The sequence below is a fragment of the Aquarana catesbeiana genome, linkage group LG01 (genome assembly GCF_042186555.1).
Source record: "Aquarana catesbeiana isolate 2022-GZ linkage group LG01, ASM4218655v1, whole genome shotgun sequence".
Classification (NCBI taxonomy): domain Eukaryota; kingdom Metazoa; phylum Chordata; class Amphibia; order Anura; family Ranidae; genus Aquarana; species Aquarana catesbeiana.
Genome location: NC_133324.1, coordinates 338,094,640 through 338,115,558, shown reverse-complemented (window position 1 = coordinate 338,115,558; position 20,919 = coordinate 338,094,640). Strand labels below are relative to the sequence as shown.

Below are 20,919 nucleotides of genomic sequence, written 5' to 3'. Positions count from 1 at the left end.
CAATTACAGAGGAGGTCTAGGGCTAGAATTATTGCTCTCGCTGTACCAATCGCAGCGATACCTCACATGTGTGGTTTGAACACTGTTTTCATATGCGGGCGCTATTCACGTATTCGTTCGCTTCTGCACGCAAGCTCGTCGGGACGGGGCGCATTAAAAAAAAAAAAATTTCTTATTTATTTTACCTTTTATTTTTTATTTTTACACTGTTTTTAAAAAAAAATAAAAAATAGTCACTTTTATTCCTATTACAAGGGATGTAAACATCCCTTGTAATAGATAAAAGCATGACAGGACCTCTTAAATATGAGATCTGGGGTTAAAAAGACCTCAGATCTCATAAATTAGACTAAAATGCAATAAAAATTTTTTTTTTAAAATGTCATTTAAAAAAATTATTTAAAAAAAGTCCCTTTAAAAGCTGTGGGTGGAAGTGACGTTTTGACGTCACTTCCGCCCAGCAATTGTATGGAGACGGGTGGGGGCCATCTTCCCCTCACTCGTCTCCAAACCCAGCTAGTGACTGGACGCAATCGCCTCCGCCGCTGCCGACGGCTCCAGTAAGCGGTGGAGAGCACCAGATCGCGGAGGGAGCGAATCCGCCGCAGAGACCACTTTTATCTTGTAGCGGACCGCCCGCTGAAGAAGGGGATACTGGGGTTATGGCAGCTAGCTGCTGCCATAACAACGATATCCTCCTTCAAACAGCCAACGTAAAACTGCGGTGGGTGGTCCGTAAGTGGTTAAATCAATAGATGTGCAAAGTCTTATGCCCCGTACACACGATCGGACTTTCCGACAACAAAACTGTGGATTTTTGTTCGAAGGATGTTGGCTCCAACTTGTCTTGCATACACACGGTCACACAAATGTTGGCCAACAATTACGAACGTGGGAACGTACAAGACGTATGACGAGCTGAGAAAAAGGAAGTTCAATAGCCAGTGCGGCTCCTTCTGCTTGATTCCGAGCATGCGTGAACTTTTGTGCGTTGAACTTGTGTACACATGATCGGAAATTCCCAAAACAAAGTTTTGTTGGCGGAAAATTTGAGAACCTGCTAGCCAACATTTGTTGGCGGAAAGTCCGACAACTAATGTTCGATGGAGCATACACATGGTTGGACTTTCAGCCAACAAGCTCTCATTCAACATTTGTTGGAAAATCCGATCATGTGTACGGGGCATTACTGTATTGTTTCTTTAAAAATCAGCCTCAACAGGAGTAGGAAAGCATGTCCTCTGCCATCAAGCTGCGTTTCTTCCTTGGATTGTTCTAAAACCACACAGATCAAAGGATGTTTCCTCCGTTCCAGCAGCAGGGGCAGGGATCTGAAGTTCACACTGCAGACTTCAGTGAGGGGAGTTCTGAGCCCTGATTGTAGGGAAGGGACTCACCCTCTTTTAAACAGTACACAGAGAACATGCAGAGCTGTGGATATCAGTCACAAGTTGTGTGCTGCAGCTCTCTCCATCACTTTTATTATCACTTGGTGTCAGGAAAAGCTGCCAGAAGTGATTCATGCAAAAAACAGAGGAACGAGGATTGGGATGTCATAATTTTGCCTGTTATTATAGGGCAGCACACTTAGCTAGTCTAACTAAATACCATGCACAGAAAGAAATCCCATTGAAGCGGCTGAGTGTGACCCTATATCAATATCAAACCTTCTTTGGATCTCGCCTAGAGATCGTAGAAATTTACGAAAACCTGTCAGTAAACCCTATATATCTCTCTGGGGTAGATTTAAAACAGGAATTCATTTGCAATCTACTCATAAGCCTCTATTGTCTTTCTATAGAAATCCAGCATTCTACCCTGCATGGGTTTCTCCCAAATCTTTTAAAGAATGGGTATCATTAAATATTCTTATCATGCATAAGTTTGTGGACTCCTCATCCTTCATTCCCTTTTCCACTCTTTGTGACATATATGGCTTACCCAATTCAGAGATTTTCAGAAATCTCCAAATTAAAAACTTTTTCTCGCCCTTTTTAAGCACAAACACTCCCCTAAACAAATAACCTAATTTCAAAGTTATCTTTAAAGATGAACCACATACCAGAGGATTGATATCCCTTCTGTACTCTCAAGGCTTGACCCAACCCAACTCAGAAAATCCATCTTATGTGCAAAAATGGGAAGAGGATCTAAGCTTAATGCCGCGTACACACGGTCAGACTTTTCGTCTACAAAAGTCCGACGGACGCCGACGGACAAAATACGGCTGACAATCCGATCGTGTGTGGGCTTCCCCGGACTTTCAGCGGACTTTTCCAGCCGCAAATCTGATGGACTTTAGATTTGGAACATGCTTCAAGTCCGTTCGTTAGAAAGCCTGCCGAAAGTCCACCAAAAGTCCGTCAAAAGTCTGTCGGACAGGCTGTCGGACAGGCTGTCGGACTTTTGTAGCCGGCATTAAGAGTGCAGACTGGAATTGAATATGGTCAGTAACCAAATCAGCATCTCCTAATGTGCTGGCTGTAGAGGCCAACTACAAGGTATTAACAAGATGGTACCTGGTAGTAGTCAGGCTGGCTAAATATACACAGAACTATTCGGCTCAGTGTTTTCGCGGCTGTACAGAATTGGGTACATACTTTCATGTTTGGTGGACTTGCCCTATTGCACAAAACTATTAATATTTCATATTGTGTCTAAACTACTCAATATAAATCTACCTCTGGACCCTACAATGGCGCTACTTAACTTAAAACCAGAATTTTTATCACATACACGATTCAAATTCCTGATACAGCTTTTTACGGCAGCAAAACAAACACTAGCGAAAGCTTGCCAATCCCCGACTCTGGTAGCAAATGAAACCATACATAGAATGTATAATACAAAGATACAAGGACAGGATCACTAGATATGAAAAATTGTGGCAACCGTAGATAGATAATTTATGCCCTCAGCATTTGATAAGAAAGTACTTTTACCATGGTAATTTTCTAGATAGGATTTGTTTCAAATATTGATGCTTCAGGTCGTTAAGGTGGCTCCCGACTGAACTCTGCGGACCTCATTACCCCTTTCTTTATCCATTCCTTTCTTTCTCCTCTCCCTTCCTATCTTTACTTTATCCATATCTATCCTGTGATTTTTGAAGCTCCCATGCATGATATTTATTCTTATATAGAGTTTTTACAAAAATAACTGTTTTTTGTTCATATCATAACTATAGAGGTTTAAATATCTTACTTAAATACGGATCAAAAGATGATTGTAGTATTATTACTTTTATTTAATAACATATAGTAGTAATCTAAACTATGCTTTGAATTTATATAATTGAGCTTCATTAATTTGTTTACGAATCGATTATATCGTACATCTGTATAAATTATCTGTGAATATTCAATAAAATACTTTGACAAAGAAAACAGAGTAATGAGGCAGCAGAGACAAATCACACTCAGTGCTTTGGATAGAGGAATGTACACAGTGTAGAATGTTGTGCTTTGTTCATATTTCATCTGGGGTTTATAACCGCTTTAAGTAGATGTGGCCCTCACACAATATGGCCCATTTATTACATTCAATTTAACCCAGTGCTTAATAGCATTATGGGCCCCTAGACAAAGTAACACATTGGGGCCCCTACCAGGGAGCTGCCTGTATATGTGTATGTCTGTACAGAATACAGGGTGAGCAGAACGGCACAGTAGGGGGGGGGGGGGGGTGGCTTTAGAAGATGCAGTATAGGTGGGTTAGAAGACACAGTACAGGGGAGGTCAGGAGGATACAGTATAGCAGGGGTAGGCAGCCTTAAAGAAGTTGAGATCTACCTGAGCAACATAAGAGAAGCCAAAGATCACCGGGCACAGTGTTGCCTCCTCGCACCTGATTTAAACCTCAAATTGCTGTACTACTGAGGTGCAATTACATGCATTGCACGACAATCGTGGGTTTAAAATAGGTGGCGAGAAGGCAACATATTGCCTCCTCCCCATCTGTCAAATACACCCAGATCACTTTTCAAAGGAGCAGGAGTGCCTGCTGCACTTGTGAATGAGTCCTTAGTTTGGCAGTGGCACCCTTAGGGCTCGTTCACATGTAATTTGAGGGGTGGTAAAATCCTGCGGTTGAGTAGCAGTTTTATCACCCGGATCCCTACACCCTTTAGCTGCTGAGGCAGCCGCCAAAGATGTACACAAGGCACAGCAAGAATTAAGCCTCCTGTTGCTTTTGGTGAGTGCTACCGCCTGCCAATAGCGACCTGTTCAAGTAAATGGGGCTACTCTGCAAGTACCCTGTAATTGCATGCTTCTGCGGGGTCCAAGGGGTTAAAGCAGGTGGTAAGAAAGCAAAACAACACTGCCTGCTTTAACCCCTTGTTTGCTGTAGTGCACAAGGTTGCAGGGCACTTGCAGAGTGGCCTCGTTCACTTGAATGGGTGATGCTTGGCAGGTGCTACACCCACCAACCATGACAGGGCATATAACTATTGCCACTGAAGCTAAAGGGGGTGCGGTTGGGGCAGGGGTGATAAAAACATGTCTTAACTATGGAGTTTTACCACCCCCAAACTGCAAATGTAAATTAACCCTTACTGTTCTGGGTCTCCTATAAGGCTGCTTTCACACTGATGTGCTGTGGTTTACCCACACTGTGGGTGCAGCTCAGTGCATCTGCAACTTCCCTGGGTTAGCTGCACTTTGCCATTGACTTTTGTTCTATCCTGCAGATGTGGTGCATTTTCTGAAAGCACACCAAAACTCCTGCATTCGGGAGTTTTGGTGCGCTTTCAGAAAGTGCACCAAAACCGTAGGGTATAATAGAAATGGCTAAGAGCAGCAAACCCAGGAAGGTTGCAGATGCACTGCGCTGCACCCATGGAGTGGGTAAACCACAGCACATCCGTGTGAAAGCAGCCCTATACTATTATGCCCAGTGTATTGTTTCACACTGACCTGAAGATCTCTTCTTTCGTGCTGCTGGCACCACTCTGGAGACCGCTAGCCAGGAATAAGAGGTGGAGTGCAGTTGGTATTACTCTGCATGGGACAGGAGTTATCACTACAGAGGAGGCATCGGCTTATGGGGTTCTTGCTCCCTACTACAGCTCCATCTTTACAAGTAGTCCCTCTGCAATGCACTCTGTTTAATGCTCTGGAATGGCTTGTTAGTAAGCCCAGACTGTGATCTACCAGTCACCTGTCCAAGATCTACTGGTAAATTGCGATCTACAGGTTGCTGACCCCCGCAGTATAGGGTGTAGTAATGTATAATACAGATATGTTCTCCTTAAGCAGAGCAGCGCAGGGAAGCTGCTGTCACAGATCTTACCTGTTTTGGCATCTGTCACTGGGCTAAATCTACAATCTAATGACATCTCTCCCCTCTCATCCCCCCCCCCCCCCCTCGCAGTTTTTGATGCTCATCAAACACTTTGTAGGGGTTGGGAAAGTCCCCCTGAGACGGAGCATCTTACTCAGGGCTGGATCTAGCCTGTCTGATGTGGTGGTGCAGTAAACAAATGTCAGGGGGGCTAATGATGGGAGGTCAGTAGGGCAGCAGGGATCATCATTGCCAGGAGAAAGCAGGGATCATCATTGCCAGGAGAAAGGACAGGGGTCCCTGCTGGCAGGAGAGAGGACATCTGATTCCCTTACACACGGTTACGATCTGCACAGTGTGTAGCTGGCTACTGTGTGTGGAGGAGAAGATCTTAGTGCCTGTGCTCAGGCTGTGTACCATCTAGGGATGGGAAACAGCTGGCACAGCCTCAGGGGTGGTGGGGGGCTTTAAGGGAGCGCAACTGAAATCACCTCAGTACCCCCCCCCCCCCCCCGAGCCAGCCATGACCTTACCACTGCTGGGTGGGTGTGGTGTGTACTGCTCCGATCCCCGGTGGCCCTCCTCTTCTATTCATCCCATGTGATCGGAGCATTTCCTGCCCACATATGAAGCAGCAGTGGTAAAATGCTTGGCCTCAGGGGTTCATCCTTATCTCCTGCAAAGTGCCAGAGAAGTGCCAGAAACTGCAGCCCCCCCCCCCCCCCCATGCACCTGGGGCACCTAGGCACTAGAGCTGCACGATTCTGGCTAAAATGAGAATCGCAATTTTTTTTTTCTTAGACGATAGATCACGATTCTCTCCCGATTCTCACGGCGTAACATCATCTTTCACATTAAACAAAATAATTGGGCTAACTTTACTGTTTCGGTTTTTTTTTTATTCATTGAAGTGTATTTTTCCCAAAGAATTGCGTTTGAAAGACCACTGTGCAAATACAGTGTGTCATAAAATATTGCAACAATCGCCATTTTATTTCCTAGGGCCTCTGTTAAAAAAATATATATAATGTTTGGGGGTTCCAAGTAATTTTCTAGCAAAAAAATGTGATTTTAACTGTAAGAAACAAGTGTCAGAAAAAGGTTTAGACTTTAAGTGGTTAAACTTCCTGCATTTTCACACAGAAGTTTTATCCCTTTGATCTAAGACAGAAGAGTTACAATGTTGTTAAAAACATGGCAGACTGCCCGGTTTGGCAGACAAATCGAGATCGCAATCTAATTGTGCAGCTCTACTAGGCACTGCCCAGGGGTGCCCGTGCCTTAAGACGGCCCCCGATTCAGCCTGCTGTTTAATGACATGTCTGATCCAGGGAGACGTGTCATTTGTACACATACAACTCAAGAACTGACCTTTGAATCATGCACACTATTTACATCTGCACCAGCATTTTTTTTCCTAAATCCAAGGGTCAAGTACAATAAAATAAGATAAATGGCAAGAAAATTGGTAGAAGAATGAGGACATTTTTTTTCTAAACACCATTGGATTATACACATAAAGCAGTGGTGCATGTGTTTAAAATTACAGGGAACAATTCACCTGCAGTAAATGCAGTTGAACCCTTTCATGACTAAGCCTATTTTTGAAATTTGGTGTTTACAAGTTAAAATCCGTATTTTTTGCTAGAAAATTACTTAGAGCCCCAAACATATATATATATATATATATATATATATATATATATATATATTTTTTTTTTTTAGCAGAGAGTCTAGAGAATAAAATGGCTATGAATGCAATATTTTATGTCACACTGTATTTGTGGAGTGGTGTTTTAAACGCAACTTTTTTTTTTTGGGAAAAGGGACACTTTCATGAATTTTAAAAAAACCAAACTGTAAAGTTACCCCAATTTTTTTGTATAATGTGAAAGATGATGTTACGCCGAGTAAATAGATACCAAACATGTCACGCTTTATAGTTGCACGCACTCGTGGAATGGCGACAAACTACGGTACCTAAAAATTTCCATAGGCGACGCTTTAAATTTTTTTTACGGTTACCAGGTTAGAGTTACAGAGGAGGTCTAGTGCTAGAATTATTTCTCTCGCTCTGATGATCACGGTGATACCTCACATGTGTGATTTGAACACCGTTTACATATGCGGGCGCGACTTCCGTATGCGTTTTCTTTGCTGCGCGAGCTCGCGGGGACGAGGGCGCTTTAAAAAAAAAAATTTCTTATTTATTTTTATATTTATAAATCGTGTTTTAAAATTTTTTTTTTGATGACTTTTATTCTGTCCCAAGGAAAGTAAACATCCCTTGTGACAGTAATAGGTGGTGACAGGTACTCCCCTGATCCCTCCTCCCTCCCGAAAACGGCGATTCTGAATACTGTGTATTTTTTTAAAACCGGCGCCATTGGCAGCCGAGTAAAGGTGAAGTGACATCATGACGTCGCTTCCATGTTTACGATTAGGAGGCTGGAACTAAGCCACTCACGGCTTCGTTCCAGCCCGTCCCTAGCCGCTGGAGGCGACCGATTGGTCATTGGGCCTCCCGATGGAACGGGAGACCCGGTAAGAGCGGCGGGAAGCAGGGGCATCCCCTCCCGCTCTTCCGGTATAACAGCCGAGCGGCTTTTAGCCGCATCAGTTGTTATAACTGGATAGCCAATCACCGGCTCTAAAAAACAGTACCGGGATAATGCCTGCAGCTGCGGGCATTATCCCGGTATAACCCCGGAAAGCCGAGTACGCACATCTGCGTACGCTCGGCGGAAAGGGGATAAATGTGCACCCACAGTGTGCTTAAAAGCCTGCAATAAACCCCAAAATAAATTATATAGTAGATGGTAAGAATTATTTCTAGAACTTGATTATATTAATACCCCTGCCAGTGGGTCTTCAGAGTAAACACCCTGGACATCAGTGGGCAGTTGGACATGTAGGCACTAAAGTATTTATGCTGTCCACCAGGTCCCTAAATGTGGACATATTGAGACCATTCATGTTCAGGCTGTGGAGGAAAGTGGAGAAGACATGCTGCAGAAACCTCTGGTTTTAGCTTACCAGAGAGAAAGCAATTGTGATCAGATGAGAATTTCCAACCTATCCAATATCTCTCCCCCTCCTCCAACAAGCCTCAGCCGATGGCCTCGGATGGTGACTTGTACACATTAGAAAAAGTTACTTACCTGGTACAGGGTGTATCAAGAGACAGGCTTCTAATGCCCCGTACACACGGTCGGACATTCCGACAACAAAATCCTAGGATTTTTTCCGACGGATGTTGGCTCAAACTTGTCTTGCATACACACGGTCACACAAAGTTGTCGGAAAATCCAATCATTCTGAACGCGGTGACGTAAAACACGTATGTCGGGACTATAAACGGGGCAGTGGCCAATAGCTTTCATCTCTTTATTTATTCTGAGCATGTGTGGCACTTTGTGCGTCGGATTTGTGTACACACGATTGGAAATTCCGACAACGGATTTTGTTGTCGAAAAAGTTTATAGCCTGCTCTCAAACTTTGTGTGTCGGAAAATCCGATGGAAAATGTCCGATGGAGCCCACACACGGTCGGAATGTCCGACAACACGCTCCGATCGGACATTTTCCATCGGAAAATCCGACCGTGTGTACGGGGCATTACACTTATGCACTGTTTAGTAAACGACTTGAAAATATAACATTCCTAAGGCTTGAAAATGGTGTTACAGGTGAACAGTTGGTAAACAAAGTAAGTATACCTTTAGCTTTACTGTCCTTCTTCATCCTCCATTGGGGGACAAAGACGGTGATATTGCGATGTCCTCTGTCCCAAAAGTACTGTACAGCCAACGCAATGCCACGGCAAGAGAAAAAACGATGAAGACCATGTCTGCAGGAAAAATTAGGAGACACTGGTAACTTTGGGAAGTATCAAACATTTAATCCCATTAATATGCAATAAACATCTTCCAGTACATGTACACTTCTGTGCATCTTGCTGGCTTGTAAAACTGCCAGATGCAGCTTTCTCTTAACAACTAAAATTGGCTTTACAGATATTAAATCAGTATTAAAGCCACAAATCAACAATGTAATATATTGCAGCTTGCCAATCATTAGATGTGGTGGCAGCATTAGTTTTCTTTAGGCTTTTCCCCTCTGTTTTCACCTGGTGATCTGGCCAGTAACATACCTCCTGTATTAAAGAGCCCCCATTTTGGATGAATGAGCACAGGGGCACCTTTGGTTAGCAAAATTGTCAGTCTTGGGGGAGGGGAGTGTTGGACGGACTAGCAGATTTCAATACACTAACAAATTGAAGCCAAACTCCAGCTAACATCTGATAAACAGTTACAGCAAAGCCTTTTTTTTTCCCTTTTGGGATCATTGTAAGCAGCCTTTTCAGTGGTAAATGGTTTGTCTCATCCCTGCTACATCACCAGGACAGCTTGTTCAGTTGAAAAACAACCGACTTACTGGCAGGATCGTCAAGTTAAAATAGAAGAAAGAAAGCTTAAAAAAAGAAAACAAATGCAGCCATCACATCTAATGTCGGACATTGATCGGACATTCCGACAACAAAATCCATGGATTTTTTTCCGACGGATGTTGGCTCAAACTTGTCTTGCATACACACGGTCACACAAAGTTGTCAGAAAATCCGATCGTTCTGAACGCGGTGACGTAAAGCACGTACGTCGGGAACGGGGCAGTAGCCAATAGCTTTCGTTTCTTAATTTATTCTGAGCATGCGTGGCACTTTGTGCGTCGGATTTGTGTACACACAATCGGAATTTCCGACAACGGATTTTGTTGTCGGAAAATTTTATAACAAGCTCTCAAACTTTGTGTGTTGGAAAATCCGATGGAAAATGTGTGATGGAGCCCACACATGGTCGGAATTTCCGACAACAAGGTCCTATCACACATTAAAAAATCCGACCATGTGTACGGGGCATTAGAATGAGTAAGCTGCACTATAATAAATGTTTGCTTTTAGATTTACTACCACTTTTTGGATTGCAGTTCGTTAGCTGCAAGTGCACGGTGGTGGGGCAGTAACCTGTGCCTGGCATGTCAAGCATTATGGGAATTCACTTGCTGCCATGCCTTACCTCGTTACCAGCAAGCTTACAAGTCAAAAAACAACTATGAAATAATCAGAGGAATTGAAAAAAGTCCTAACAACAAATTTTTGGCTGTAGCTCCCTTTAAGAACTACCTGTGCTTAATTCAGGCAGGCATTTGCAGCAGTTTCACTAACATTACAGACTCGTGTGGAAAATTCAGGTAGTTCTAACTACAGCTACTTTAAGAACATGTCACAATGGCCGTGATAGTTTCCTAAAGAATTACGGTCAGTTCTCAGATAAGGAAAATAAAAGGAATTAAGCGCTTGCGGACAGCCCACCATGTATGTGATCTGGCATTTCCAGGTGGGGGTGCCCATGAGCCCGCCACCTCATCTGTGCTGTGATTCAGTACAGCACAAGTCAGTCAGCAGGTCCCGGACAATAATTTATGAGCAGGACCTGCTGATCAGCTTACCAAATCACAGTACAGTGCCCTGTGTTTACTAACAACACAGGGCTCTGTACACAAATCAGAGACTTGGCTGTTTTTTTCTCCCTGCAAAGCAGGGAGAAAAAAAAACAACACATCTCTTAGTAAAAGCAGCACATATTACACATGCTTAGGCATGCAGTTAACCCTTTGATTGCCCCTGGATGTTAACCCCTTCCCAGCCAGTGTCATAAGTACAGTGACTGTGTATAGTATTAGCACTGATCACTGTATTAGTGTCACTGGTGATGTCAGTGTCAGTTAGTCAGTTCCCACCCAGTCTCAGTTAGTGTCAGATTACTTGCCGCACTTTCACAGTCCCACTTTAAGTCACTTACTAATATAAAATAAATAAATAATTAAAATAATAAATTAATAAAAATTCTAGTATATATATATATATATATATATATATATATACCATAATTTGTAGATGTTATACCTTTCATGCAAACCAATCAATATACACGTATTGGTATTTTTTTTTTTTTACCAAAGACATGTAGCAGAATACACTTTGGCCTAAATTTATGAAGAAATGTGACTTTATTTTTTTGGATATGTTTTATAGCAGAAAGTAAAAAAAAAAATGTTTTTTTTTTCTTCTTAATTTTTAGTCTTTTTTGATTTATATAATAAAAAAATAAAAAAAAACTCAGTGGTGATCAAATACCACCACCACTTGTATGGGTAGAGAAGCAGTTCTGAAGTGAACAATAGCCCACTGACACTAGCCCTCAATACTCACAGTTTCCCGAGATTATCTGATTTGCAAAAATTTCTGCTGCAAAATAACACGTTGACTTATTTGTAACCTAGAAATAATGATTATAAATATATAAACGGCATAGAAAAAACTAGGCACACTTGTAAACTTTAACCTAATGAGCGCAGATGTTCATTAGTTGGTTGCATCATGCTATCTGAAAGGGTATTATGAGTCATGGAAAGGATGTCATACAAGCATGAAAGAAGACATGAGAAAATGCGGGGAATACTGAAGGAACAGTACTGAAAACACCTCTTATATAGTAAAAATAGAACAGACTTTCCCTTGATAAAAAAGTTTCACATTTTGTTAGGTAACAATGTCACTGTCCTTAAACTGAAAGCAGTTGTATATTTAGGGTATGCCACATATGACTCATGCCCCGGGTGCCCCATGAAGGGGGGCATCGCTTAAGCAGTAGAGACGATCAGGTCTGCCCAGCCAACAAGAGGGGAGTAGTTTTGGCACTGACATCATACGCTGTCTGTTAGGAAGTGCCAACAGCTTTTTTTTGGTGAAATTTATGCAGCGTACAAACGAGCGGACTTTTCGACCGGACTGGTCCGACGGAATTTCAACGGACTTTTGACGGACTTCCGACTGACTTTTTAACGAACGGACTTGCCTACACACAATCACACCAAAGTCCGATGGATTCATACGTGATGACGTACACTGGACTAAAATAAGGAAGTTGATAGCCAGTAGACAATAGCTGCCCTAGCGTCGGTTTTTGTCCGTCGGACTAGCATACAGACGAGTGGATTTCTGGGTCCGGCGGAGTTACGACGTAAAGATTTGAAGCATGTTCCAAATCTAAAGTCCATCAGACTTTTGACAGAAAAAGTCCGCTGAAGGTCCGATGAAGCCCACACACGATCGGATTGTCCGCCGGACTCGGCCCGTCAGACCAGTCCGATAGAAAAGTCCGCTCGTGTGTACGCTGCATTAGCCAGATTTTATGTGGATGGTTTTATTATACTATATCAAACTTTCTTAAACTATCAGAGCTCACTTTTTGTAATTTATTAAAATGGGAAAATGGCTGCAACATTTTCAAGTTGAGAGCAGTGGATGAACGAGAACCGAGGAGTTTGACACATTTTCTGATTCTTTCTGGAAGTGGACACTGGTGGTGGAATTTGCAAATGGAGAGTTGTATTGCAATTTACATTTATATTTTATTAAAGTGAAAGGAAACCCATTGATTTATCCATTTCAAAAAACAGCTACATTTTCGGCACATGCCGGGAATGTAACTGTCGCATTGGATGTGCCCTCAACCAAACTGTCAAACTGTCCAATGGCTGGTGTCATAACTGATCACATGTGCAGCATCATGGCAGTTGAAGATTAAACAGTGGCCAAGATGGCAGCTTCCTTGGCTGAAAACAATAGGAGGGTTTACTTCCACTTTAGCTCAATATTAGCATGGATTGTTTCTGTTGTGAAAGTTATTAATGTCAGTGGGTACACGAAACCCTTCCCAATGTCGGGCCTGGGGCCAGTGAGGTCAGCAGGGCCTGCCTCTAAAGAATATAGTGACAGCCTATCTAGTGACAGTCCTACAGGCACTACAATGGGTGGATGCCTGTGAGAGAGATGACAGTTCGGTCATGTGACTGGGGCTGCACTGGGACTGTACCATGTGATCTGATCCTGTACTCCGAGGAATGTGAGCTGAGCAGGACAACTGAAAAAAGAGGTAGAAGGTTGAGAATGGTGGTTTCTAATGTAAAGCAGGCTCCAGATGTGAGGGGGGAGACTCTAAAGTATAGGGGGGCTCTGATGTATGGGGGGGCTTTGATGTGAAGGGGAGGACTCTGATATAAGGGGGATTCTGATAGAAGGAGGGCTCTCATGTGAATGATGCTTCGATGTGAAGAGGAGGGGGGGGGGAGGCTATGACTACCTACCACATCTTGATCAGTGGTAGCTTTAAAAAAATACGGTAGAGAAAAACATTTTATTCTATGTTTGTCCCGTTTAAAATTATATTAAAAGTGTTGCAAACTTATTTCCAAAATAAACAAAATACTTTTTTTCAGTTTCAGTTAAAGACATGAACAAAATGAATAAATAGATATTAATGGCAGCACAGTGGCTTAGTGGTTAGCACTTCTGCCTTGCCTTGTGGGTTTCCTGTCACACACCAAAGACGTGCTGGCAGGTTAATTTGTCCAAATTGGCCCCAGTTTGTATATGTATACATGTGAGGCAGGGACCTTAGATCGAAAGTTCCCAAAGGGCAGGGACTAGTGTGATTGTACAGTATGTAAAGCACTGCATACATTGTTGGCACTACATAAATACCTATGATAAATAAATAACAATTAAAGTGGTTGTACACTTTACAACCACTTTACCCTACAGGTAAGCCTAGATTAAGGCTTACCTGTAGGTGCTTGAAATATCTCCCAGACCTGCACGGTCTAGGAGATATTTGCAAATCGCTGTAGGACGATTTCTTCTGTGCATGCGCCAGAGTTAGAAAGGGCACACTGTGCCGTTTCTAGCTCGGGCCATGCCGTTAAAGGCGGCTCCCGCATGCATGCGCGGGAGTGACGTCACGCGACTTCGGCCAGTCACAGAGCCGGAGTTCGCGGCCCCAGAAGGAAGAGGGGTGAAGAATGGACGCTCGCTACAAGCGAGGAAGACGGGGACATTGCTGGCTTCTCCTGCAGGTAAGTGTCACATAATGGGCTACTATGCAATGCATAGTAGCCCATTATGTTTTACCTTTGCAGGGAAACAAAGAGGAAGTAACACCCATCAGGGTTTACTTCCTCTTTAAAGCTGAAGTTTTTTTTTTTTTTTTTTTTTTTTACGGAGGTGGGGGATACAGCATCAAACACATTAAATGTTATATGTGATGGTGTGCATATTTTTCCCATTACCTGAAAAGGGGGGCAGCTGCTTCTTGTTAAAGTCTTCCTTTCAGTGCCTCCTTCGTAGCCTCCAGATGTTGTGCTGAGTGACTATCTACTGGTGCCATGAGAGGTAGATTCAGAAAATTTGTACTTTTATTATTATTATTTAAGGTACTTATATAGCGCCGTCAATTTACGCAGCGCTTTACATATACATTGTACATTCACATCAGTCCCTACCCTCAAGGAGCTTACAATCTAAGGTCCCTAACTCATATTCATATACTAGGGACAATTTAGACAGAAGTCAATTAACCTACCAGCATGTCTTTGGAGTGTGGGAGGAAACTGGAGTACCTGGAGGAAACCCACGCAGGCACACTGAGAACGTGCAAACATGACATGAACTCCACCACCCAGTGACAGAAGAGAATAGTAATACACGTTTTGTGGAAGAAGCTCTGAAAGGAAGAAGCAGAAACCTTCAGATTAGGGGATACACACCATTAATCATAACTATTGTGTTTGGTGCTGTATCCAAAAAAAAACCCTAATAATCTTTAGCTTTCACGGGAGGGAGATATAGAAGGCTGATACATTAAAGAGTCTGTAACTCCCCCCCCCCCACACACGCACACACAAAAAAAAAAAAATGTATCCTGTTCCCTTAAAGCATGAATAACAGCACAGTGCATGTGCTGTGTAATTTGGCCCCTTCTATCACCTAAAAAACCTGGCTGATCCTGCCTGGCTATACCCTCCCCTCTGTAAACTGACCACGGTTTATCATGGCTGCTGAGTTCTGACACCGTGGTCAGTTTATGTGCCTCCATCATCCTCAGCCCTGATCTGTCCTCCTCTCCCCCTCCCTTCCCTTCCTGTCAGCTAGTCCATGCCACTATGCTCCTCGCCCATTTCCTTCCTGCTGCTATCATAACTGTACAACAAACATCCCATCCCCTCTGTTAGCTAACATTTTCAATCCTAGTGCCTGTGCTGCAAAAAAAAAAAAAAATGCTGATTATGCCTTATAATCCAAGCGTCTCCTGGTGATCACATGACTCCTTGGCCCTCCCTCCTCCCTGGAGTCTCGCGAGTTATAAGGTATAATCAGCATTTTTTTTTGCAGCACAGGCACTAGGATAGATAATGATAGCTAACAGAGGGGATGGGATGTTTGTAGTACAGTGGCTTAACAACCATTTTAACCACTAGACATCCGCGCTATGGCCGAATGACGGCCACAGCGCGGACCTGCATTCCCGGGAGGACGTCATATGACGTCCTCCCCTGTGCACGCTCCCTACAGGGCGCGCGCCGGGCGCGTGTGATCACCGAGTCACTGAGACTCGGCTGATCACCGATCTGAGTAAGGGGCCGGTCCCGGCCCCTTACCATGTGATCAGCTGTCAGCCAATGACAGCTGATCACATGATGTAAACAGGAAGATCGGTAATCGTTTTTTTTTTTTACTCGCGCTGACAGCGCGAGTAGAGAAAAAAGCCGATCACCGGCTCAGATGTCAGTGACATTGGTCCCGAAGTGGAAGCACAACACATTCCTCATCAGTGCCACCCAAAAGTGCCACCTAACAGTGCCCACAGTGCCACCTAACAGTGCCCACAGTGCCACCTAACAGTGCCCACAGTGCCACCTATCAATGCCAACAAGTGCCACCTATCAATGCCCACAAGTGCCACCTACCAATGCCCACCTGTAGTGCCAATCAGTGCCACCTGTCAGTGCTGCCCATCACTGCCACCCATCAGTGCCCATCACTGCCACCCATCAGTGCCCATCACTGCCACCTATCAGTGCCCATCACTGCCGCCTCATCAACGTACATCAATGAAGAAGAAAAAGTACCCGTTAAAAATTTTTTATAACAAAATATAAAAAAAAAAATTTTTTTTTTTTTTTAAAATTCAGGTTTTTACATTTTTTTAACAAAAAGTAAAAACCGCAGAGGTGATCAAATACCACCAAAAGAAAGCTCTATTTGTGGGAAAAAAATGATAAAAATTTCATTTGGGTACAGCGTTGTATGACCGCGAAATTGTCATTCAAAATGCGTTAGCGCTGAAAGCTAAAAATTGGTCTGGATAGGAGGGGGGTTTAAGTGCCCTGTAAGCAAGTGGTTAATGTGTATTTCTAAATCACATTTGAACAGTGTTCAAAAGCTTCAGTTTTCACATCCATGGCTATATTACTCAGCAAGTCCCTGCTGTCTTTATGAAAAGAGCAGCCGAAAGAGGAATGGGACATGCTACCTATAAAGTGGTTGTAAAGGCTGAAGGTTTTTTTTACCTTCATGCATCCCATGGTAAAAAGCCTTCTGTGCGCAGCACCCCCCTAATACTTACCTAAGCCCGATTTCGATCCAGCGATGTGCACGAGACCCGAGGCTCTCCCGAGTCTCTCCCTGCTGATTGGCTGAGATGTAGCTGCAGGACCCATTGGCTCCCGATGCTGTCAATCACGGCCAGTGAGGCGGGAGTGGGAGGTGGGGCCTCCGTGTCTTATGACTGCAAATGATCGATTTCTGTTGAGTACGGACAGCCACACACTAATCAAAATTTGATCAGTGCCTGCTGAATTTAGATCAGTGTAAGACCAGCTTTAGAGAACATGGGAACAGCAGCCTTGCAAATCTGGGAAACAGTTGGCAATGCTGAAAATCCCAAGATAGGCTTGAATGATGAGATGCCTAGGCCACCTAGAAATGGTCAAGCAAGAAGCAGGTTGACACCAGTGGTCCACCAAAAGTACAAAGAGGGAGCCAGGTAATCTAAAAGATGTGGTGGAGAGATAATCCGTAAGAGCCCATATTACATCCAAACAATGACCCTAAATGGATTAAAAAAGATAAGACCACATCCCTTTATATTGACAGATACAGGCGTAAGTGCAGAATCACGTATATAGATGGTCTTGTAGCCCATTCCAGCCTTGTGTAGGTCTACAATCTTGTCCCTGACATCCTTTGACAACTTTTTGGTCTTGCCCATGATGATGAGGATTGAATGGAAGAGATTCTGTGGACAGGTGTCTTTTACACACATAACGAGTTGTCATTCGGAGCACCTTCTTAAATTGACAGGACTAATCTGTGTACCACATGATCACATACAGTAGCCAGTCTGTGGGGGCCAGAATTATTGTTGGTTGGTAAGGGATCAAATACTTATTTTACTCACTGAACTGCAACTCAATTTATAACATTTGTATCAGGTGTTTTTTCTGGATTTTTGGTTGATATTCTGTCTCTATCATTTAAAATACACCTATGATAAAAAATTATAGACCCTTCATTTCTTTGTAAGTGGGCAAACTTCCAAAATCTCCAAGAAATCAAATAATTATTTTCCCTACTGTATGTTGTGCCTCAAAAGTCCCTTTTTTTTTTTTTGTTTCCCATCCCTCCCCTTCTTTTCCCCTTGCTCGCTTTTTTTTTTTTTTTGTAACATCCAAGCAATGGATGGAAATGTCCTTGGGATGTACCAAAGTGGGACAGAGGGATGGAGGTACAATGCTCTAGTTAAGGTGGAACAAAGTCACCACCTCTAGACCTCAAGGTAACTTTGTCCTTGTGAAGCACAAGAGACATTGAACAAATATGCATTGCATATCTGTCTGGTGTTGATCAGGTTGCTCTTTGGCATATCATTTTTTTCCACTAGTGGTTTGTTGCTAGGCAACTGTGTAACGTCTGTTTGTTACACTCCTAGCTTTTCAAATAATTAGGTGATACTAGTTTTGAATTTTTCCAGGCTCCGAGGGTCAGTTCACACCATAGAAACACACTCCGGATGCGTTCCAGATGCTTTTCTGCATGTTTGATGCGTTCCAGTGTGTTTTTAATGCGTTTTTGATGCAGTCCAGAGCAATTTTTCCCCCTCTTTTTCTTAACCTTAAATAAGGACATGTGTGTTCCAGTGCGTTTTTGGTGCATTTAGGTGTAATCCGGTGCGTTTTTGGTGCTTTTAGGTGCGTTCCAGTACAGTCCAGTGCAGGAAAAAGGCAGCATGTTCTACTTTTTTTTTCTGGCACTGGAACGCACTGGAACTGCAAGCACTGGTGTGAACTCTGCCATTGGAAACCATATAACCTACTTTTCATGCGTTGTTGATGCAGAACAAAAATGCACTGGACTGCCTCTGGTGTGAACTGGACCTTATACAATAAGGCCCCTTTCACACTGGGGCGGTTTGCAGGCGTTATTGCGCTAAAAATACCGCCTGCAAACCGCCCCTAAACTGCCTCCGCTGTTTGTTCAGTGTGAAAGCCCGAGGGCTTTCACACTGAAGCGGTGCGCTGGCAGGACGGTAAAAAAAGTCCTGCGAGCCGCATCTTTGGAGCGGTGAAGGAGCGGTGTGTTCACCGCTCCTAAACCGCTCCTGCCCATTGAAATCAATGGGACAGCGCGGCTATACCGCGGCAATACCGCAGCTATAGCCGCGCTGTATGAGCGGTTTTAACCCTTTTTTCGGCCGCCAGCGGGGGTTAAAACCGCACCGCTAGCAGCCGAATACAGCCGCAAAAACGACGGTAAAACAGCGCTAAAAATAGCGCTGTTTTACCGCCGACGCCCCCACCGCCCCAGTGTGAAAGGGGCCTAACACAAGCATTTCCCTATATACACTCAAATTAATGTGCATTGCCTCACAAGGTTACCTGGGCCCTAGGGTGCCACTATGAAGTGTCCTGGAAATTTCACATTATTAAATACTACCCAAATATGTCATTCACCAAAGCAGCATGACCCATTTCTGAGCACTCTTCCCTCCCTCCCACTGTTTTATCTTATTTGTCATCAATGTAGTCAAGACTATGCGCTGTGCCAGTTATTAATGTGATACCAAAGAACCCCTGAGAGAACAGAAATGTGATTTGTATATGGGATAGGTTACTACATGTTTTACATCATTGCCCCCCCCCCCCTGCAGAGGGGGACAGGTATTCGACACACCCTAAAGTGTCAGAACAGCAGTGATGGAACAGAAAAGTGGCAGCGTTTTAATGAGCATTCAGAAAGGGAAGTCTATAAAGCATCTTCTTTTACACACCAGAAGGAGGAAGCCTGCTGCTTTATATAGCATACACAGAGAGAACAGTATCTAAGTCAATTCTTCCCTCTTTTTAGAGGAAATAGTAATGCCTAATAACACTTTCAGGACTACTCAAAGCACCAACATGACAGTGTGTAGCCAGGCTTCCTCCTCCTGGTGTGTAGCATCTGACCTCCGGAAAATTTAGCCCCCTTCCTGACCGGGCTGTTTTTTGTGATACGGCACTGTGTTACTTTAACTGACAATTGTGCGGTCGTGCGACACATAAAATTGTTGTCCTTTTGCCCACAAATAGAGCTTTCTCTTAGTGGTATTCGATCACCTCTGCGATTTTTATTTTTTGCGCTATGAACAAAAAACAACCGACAATTGTGAAAATTTTTTTTTTTACTTTCTGCTATACATTATATCCAATAAAAAAATAAAATGTGTAAAAATCTGTATTCTGCTACATATTTTTGGTAAAAAAATATCCCAATAAGTGTATATTGATTGGTTTGCGCAAAAGTTATAGTGTCTACAAACTATGGGGTATATTTATGGAATGTTTTTATTTTTATTTTTTTTTATTACTAGTATTGGCAGCGATCAGCGACTTATAGCGGGACTGCGATATTGCGGCACACAAATTGGACACTAATTGACACTTTTGTGGGGACCAGTGACACTAATACAGTGATCAGTGCTAAAAATATACACTATCACTGTACTAATGACACTGGTTGGGAAGGGGTTAACATCAGGGGCGATCAAAGGGTTAATTGTGTGCCTAGCTGGGGTTTCCCTACTGTGGGAAAGGTGCTTTTACTAGGGGAAGGCATGGATTCATGTCCCTGCTTTGGGGGAACACAGGATCCATGCTTTCTTGTCAGCAGACATTGGGTCTGTGTAGAATCACTGCAGGAGAGACCTGCCAGTGGCATGCACTCGCACCCACTCCTTGCAGGATCACCATCTACCTTAGGTAAGTGCTAGAAGTAGGTTTTTGTAAGTGTAGGTAAATTTAATCAGCCTGTTTGTTTTTGATCTGTGTGGGCTGGGAGTGGCTCAGAGTAGGCTGGTGACCCACAGATAGCATCATCTTTCAGTTACCTCCCTTCTGCTTCTAGAGGATTCTAGAAGGAAGGAGGAAGGAGGGAAAGAGAGGTGGAGCTGTCTGGGGTGTTCTAAGGAGCCCTGACCAATCCTCAACCTGGAGTCAGTCTAGATGGGGAGGAATTGTCAGGTGGAAGAAGCTGGAGATGGAGCACTAGGGCTCAGTTAGGGCAGTCGGGGGGGGGGGGGGGGGGGGCTGACCTTGGGCCTGAGGGGTTCAGGTGCAAGTCAGAGTCTTGCTGGGAAACATAAGCAGGATCTAGACAGGAGGCACAAAGAGGAACCGGGAAAGACAGCGGGAGCTAGTGTT

At 43.6% G+C, this 20,919-nt stretch overlaps 1 protein-coding gene across 1 annotated transcript in view; it reads right to left on the bottom strand.

The window, feature by feature from the left end:
• KHNYN (KH and NYN domain containing) overlaps positions 1–20,919 on the bottom strand; it is a 44,331-nt gene that overhangs the window by 6,770 nt on the left and 16,642 nt on the right. The window contains exon 3 of the mRNA XM_073631905.1: positions 9,003–9,133. Within this exon, the coding sequence (XP_073488006.1) occupies positions 9,003–9,133 (131 nt within the window). The remainder of the gene's footprint in view (positions 1–9,002; positions 9,134–20,919) is intronic.